Consider the following 5,913-nt stretch of genomic DNA (forward strand, 5'->3'; position numbering starts at 1 on the left):
GTAAATCAGAGTGAAAGCTGTTTCCTATTGAGGAAGAACTGTGAAATGTTGGAGATATGCGAAAAACCCTTAAAATCAAAATCAAGTTTTGAAAACCAAACCAGAAGTTTTAAATTAAAGAACTCTGTTCACTTGAATGGAGATGGGACGTCCATTCTGCATGGTAACCATGGACTATTCTACACTGAAATTAGGTTGCATCCCAGTACCAAGTCCATCGAAAACAAGTCCCAGGTCATTCCCCAACAGAGAACTCACAATGTTGAGAAAGCCCACACGAGCACTGAATGTGAGAATGCCTTCATCAATATGGCTCAGCTCACTGATTATCAGAGAATTTATATTGGAGGGAAACCATGCGGATTCAGTCTGTGTGAGAATGCCTTCACCGGACAGTCCAGTTTTACTGAACATCAGATAGTTCCTACAGGACTGAATCAGTATGAATGCAATAATTTTGTTAAAACCTTTCTTAATAAAGCACACTTGAATATACATCAGAATGTTCATGTTGGAAAGAAACCTTACATATGTATTGAATGTGGCAAAGCTTTCATTTATAGGTATCAGCTCATTTATCATCATCGAACTCATACAGGAGAGAAACCCCATGGATGCAGTGTATGTGGGAAGACCTTTTCAAAATCTAATCTAAATAAAGATCAGAAAACTCATAAAGGAGAGAAACCATATAAATGCAGTGAATGTGGGAAAGGCATCCTCAGGAAAAGTCTTCCTATTGCTCATCATCGAACTCATACAGGAGAGAAACCCCATGGATGCAGTCTATGTGAGAAGACCTTTTCTACAAAGTCTAATCTCCATAAACATCAGAAAACTCATACAGGAGAGAAACTTTACAAATGCAGTGAATGTGGGAAAGGCTTCATCGAGAAGAGTCGTCTTATTGCTCATCATCGAACTCATACAGGAGAGAAATTGTATAGATGCAGTGAATGTGGAAAAGGCTTTTCAATGAGGTACAGCCTCATTATTCATCAGGAAACTCATTCAGGAGAGAAACCGTATGTTTGCAGTGAATGTAAAAAAGGCTTCTCAGTGAAGAGAAAGCTGCTTGTGCATCAGCGGACTCATTTAGGAGAGAAACCCTATGTATGTAGTGTGTGTGGGAAAGGCTTCAGGATGAAGGGAACTCTCAATATACATCAGCGAACTCATTCTTCGGAGAAACTGTCTATATGCACTGAATGTGGCAAAGGCTTTACTGTGAGGAGTAGCCTGATTGTCCATCAACAAACTCACACAGGAGAGAAACCATACATATGCAGTGAGTGTGGGAAAGGCTTTCCAGCAAAGAGCAAGCTACTTGTGCATCAACGGACTCATACAGGAGAGAAGCCCTATGTATGTGGTGTATGTGGGAAAGGCTTCAGCACGAAGAGAGCGCTCACTGTACATCAGCCAACTCATTCTACAGAGAAATCGTGTATATGCAATGAATGTGGGAAAGGCTTTACTGTGAAGAGTAGTCTGATTGTACATCAGAGAACTCACACAGGAGAAAAACCATATGTATGCAGTGAATGTGGGAAAGGCTTTCCAGTGAAGAGCCAACTAACTGTACATCAAAGGACTCACACGGGAGAGAAGCCGTATGTATGCAGTGAATGTGGGAAAAGCTTTCGAGTGAAGAGCCAACTGAATGTACATCAAAGGATTCATACGGGAGAGAAGCCGTATGTATGCAGTGAATGTGGGAAAGGCTTTCCAGAGAAGTGCAAACTTATTAGACATCAAAGGACTCACACCGGAGAGAAGCCATATGTATGTAGTGAATGTGGGAAAGGCTTTCGAGTGAAGAGCCAACTGACTGTACATGAAAGGATTCATACGGGAGAGAAGCCGTATGTATGCAGTGACTGTGGGAAAGACTTCCGAGTGAAGACCAAACTGATTTTACATCAAAGGACTCATATGGGATAAAAGTTCTTTGTATGCAGTGTATGTGGGAAAGGTTTTGCCAAGAAGAGTCCTCTCAGTGTGTATCAGTAAGTTGAGTCCTAGTGAAACCGTGAATAAGCAGCGAGAAGGAAAGGCTTCTCCATGAAGAGTATTATAGGTACAGTATATGTATGCAAACTCACACAGAGAAGCTATACAGATACAGTGGTTATTGTAAAGCCTTATTTTTAAACAATATTTATTGATTTGAACAAGAGATCAGAGGAGGGTAGGAGTGGAGCAAGAAGCACCAACTTCTCGAAGTTGTTTCTCATATGTTCCTTGATCAGGCACACCTGGTATTTCAAAGCAGTACCTCAACATTCCATGTCAACACTACTACACCTCACAGGTCAGGCATTGTGGTGAAGGCTTTAAGAAGATAGCCTTATGGCTTGACCAGGTGTTGGTGGTGGAGTGGATAAAGCGTTGAGCTGGGATTCTGAGGACCCAGGTGCAAATACCCTAGGTTGCCAGCATGAGTTCAGGATCACCAGCTGACTACGAAGTCACCGTTTGAGCATGGAATCATAGACATGACCTCGTGGTCATTGGATTAAAGCCCCAACCCAGCTTGAGCGTGGGATAATAGATATGACCTCAAGGTCTCTAACTTAAACCCAAGGTTTAAGCATTGGCTTTGAGCATTGGGTCACTAGGTCAGCCGGAGCCCCCCAGTCAAGGCATGTATGATAAAACAATCAAATATCAACTAAAGTGCCACAACAATGAGTTGATGCTTTTCATTTCTGTCCCTTCATGTCTGTCCCTGTCTGTCTTCCTGTGTGTGTTTCTATCTACTTTTTTTAAAGATATACATCATGGAATATCACCAATTTCTCAGAAAGGACTTCATTTGTACATACTCAAATGTGGAAAGATACTCTCATTGATTAAAAGTTGAGCGAGTTGGCCCTGTGCTCTGAGGATGGCTCCATGGCCTTTGACTCAGGTGTTAGGATATCACCTGACATACTAAAAATTCCAGGAATTCTAATAGCTGGGTACTTGCATCAACTACATCACTGTGATAAATTGTAATTTTCCAATAACAAATGATTTTGACCACCTCATTTGCCACCTCCTTATCTTTGGAAATGTCTGCTCAAGATCTTTTCATGTTTTTTAGGATTGTGGACTTTTAGGAATCCTATGATGTAGATACTAGTCTTTTATCAGATAAAAACCTTCTTTGATGAGTGTGTTGAGATTCCATGTATTTATTCATTCAGTCAGTGAGTCACACATGCCAATGGTCCCCTAAGTGTTCCAGCATCATTTGTTGGAAAGTGGTTTTTCCACCATTGAAGCCCTATTACCTTTCACAAACAACTGAGTGTATATGATCTGTGCAGGTCTTTTTGTGGGATCTCTATTCTGCTCCATTTATATGTACGTTTATGGTTTTACAAGTACTATCCATACTGATAGTACATATAATTGTTGAAATCTTTTGATGTGGGCCCTGTACCCTGGTTGTTTTCATCAGAATCATTCTTGCTATTTTCAGTGTAGAAACCTGGCAAATATTACCTTTTCCAGGAGATTAGCTGTGAGACGTTTTTATATTTTCTACCCCTAGTTAATTGTGATAAAGACTTCAATTCTGAGGTGTCTTTTCCAAAATGCATTTCCACTCTTTAATGTGACAAACTTAGTACAACCCAAAAGATGGATTGATATACAAAATACCTCATGAGTATGTCTTAAATTAATTGACAACATAAATGAGAAAAAGAAAAATGGTTACAGAATAGAGAAAATCAAGGAAACATGATGTGTAAAAAATAATTGTAAAAAAAAAAATTGTATTGTAGGTACATACTGTAACAGAAAAAGGATGACAGTGGAAAAACTTGTGAAATCAGAGTAAAATCTCTGATTAGTTGCAGATTATAACAACATTAATTTCTCAATTTGACAAATGTACCATGGTGGTATAAAATGTTCACATGATCAGAAGTTTAATGAAGATATATGTGAATTCTTTATAGTAGTATGTAGTGATTTTCACATAAATATGAAAAAATTTAAAGAATAGTTTTTTTGTTGTTTTTTTTTGTTTGTTTGTTTGTTTTTGTTTTTGTTTTTTTTCATTTTTCTGAAGCTGGAAACAGGGAGAGACAGTCAGACAGACTCCCGCATGCGCCCGACCGGGATCCACCCGGCACGCCCACCAGGGGCGACGCTCTGCCCACCAGGGGGCGATGCTCTGCCCATCCTGGGCGTCGCCATGTTGCGACCAGAGCCACTCTAGCGCCTGAGGCAGAGGCCACAGAGCCATCCCCAGCGCCCGGGCCATCTTTGCTCCAATGGAGCTTTGGCTGCAGGAGGGGAAGAGAGAGACAGAGAGGAAAGCGCGGCAGAGGGGTGGAGAAGCAAATGGGCGCTTCTCCTGTGAGCCCTGGCTGGAAATCGAACCCGGGTCCTCCGCACGCTAGGCCGACGCTCTACCGCTGAGCCAACCGGCCAGGGCTTGTTTTTTTTTTTGGTATTTCTCTGAAGCTGGAAATGGGGAGAGACAGACAGACTCCTGCGTGCGCCCGACCGGGATCCACCCCGGCACGCCCACCAGGGGCGATGCTCTGCCCACCAGGGGGCGATGCTCTGCCCCTCTGGGGCGTCGCTCTGCCCCGACCAGAGCCACTCTAGCGCCTGGGGCAGAGGCCAAGGAGCCATCCCCAGCGCCCGGGCCATCTTTGCTCCAATGGAGCCTTGGCTGCAGGAGGGGAAGAGAGAGAGAGGAAGGAGGGGGGGGATGGAGAAGCAAATGGGCGCTTCTCCTATGTGCCCTGGCCGGGAATCGAACCCGGGTCCCCCGCACACCAGGCCGATGCTCTACCGCTGAGCCAACCGGCGAGGGCCAAGAATAGTTTTAATATATGTGAATTAAATCAATAGAACTAAGAAAAAAAATGACCGCCAGATAGGTGGTGGCTCAGTGGATTGAGCTGAAGTCCCAGGTTAAAACCCCGAGGTCACTGGCTTGTGCATGGGCTCATCTGGCTAGTGTGCAGGCTCACTAGCTTGAGCGCAGTGTTGCTGGCTTGAGTCCACACCATCATTAATATTATCCCATGGTCGCTGGCTTCTGCCCATAGGTCACTGGCACGTGCAAGAATTCACTGGTTCCACTGGAGGCTTCCCCACTCGACAAAGTTTGTATGAGAAAGCAATCAATGAACAACTAAAACGACACAATTATCTCCGTCTGTCTCTCTTGCTAATTAAAAGAAAAAAATGGGGCCCTGGCCGGTTGGCTCAGTGGTAGAGCATCGGCCTGGCGTGCGGAGGACCCGGGTTCGATTCCCGGCCAGGGCACATAGGAGAGGCGCCCATTTGCTTCTCCACCCTCCCCCTCCTTCTTCTCGGTCTCTCTCTTCCCCTCCTGCAGCCAAGGCTCCATTGGAGCAAAAGATGGCCCGGGCGCTGGGGATGGCTCCTTGGGCTCTGCCCCAGGCGCTAGAGTGGCTCTGGTCGCGGCAGAGCGACGCCCCGGAGGGGCAGAGCATCGCCCCCTGGTGGGCAGAGCGTCGCCCCTGGTGGGCGTGCCGGGTGGATCCCGGTCGGGCGCATGCGGGAGTCTGTCTGACTGTCTCTCCCCGTTTCCAGCTTCAGAAAAATACAAAAAAAAAAAAAAAGAAAAAAATGGAAGAAAGTTATCTAATTTTACCTTCTCATAAATATTTCCATATTACAACGTCTTTATGTATATATGTAATATTAAGTGGGTATAATACAATTGTGGGTGAACTAGTAGGATATTAACTTATCTAAAAGTTATGCATTAAAAAAAGGTATGGCTCTTGGTTGGTTAAAGCAGTGGTCCCCAACCACCGGGCCGCGGAACATACGGGTCTGTGGCCAATTTGGTACCAGTTGGCAGTGAAAGAATAAATAACTTATATTATTTCCGTTTTATTTATATTTAAGTCTAAACAATGTTTTATT

The 5,913-nt window shown here is 44.0% G+C and overlaps 1 protein-coding gene across 1 annotated transcript in view; it reads left to right on the forward strand.

Moving 5' to 3' along the window:
- Positions 1–2,149, forward strand: part of LOC136399295 (zinc finger protein 615-like) — a 62,650-nt gene extending 60,501 nt beyond the window's left edge. Inside the window, 1 exon segment of the mRNA XM_066374345.1 lies at positions 431–2,149. Coding sequence (XP_066230442.1) covers positions 431–2,013 — 1,583 coding nt within the window. The 3' untranslated portion in view covers positions 2,014–2,149.
- Positions 2,150–5,913: the final 3,764 nt, after the last annotated feature.

This window comes from Saccopteryx leptura, chromosome 3 (genome assembly GCF_036850995.1).
Source record: "Saccopteryx leptura isolate mSacLep1 chromosome 3, mSacLep1_pri_phased_curated, whole genome shotgun sequence".
Taxonomy (NCBI): Eukaryota; Metazoa; Chordata; class Mammalia; order Chiroptera; family Emballonuridae; genus Saccopteryx; species Saccopteryx leptura.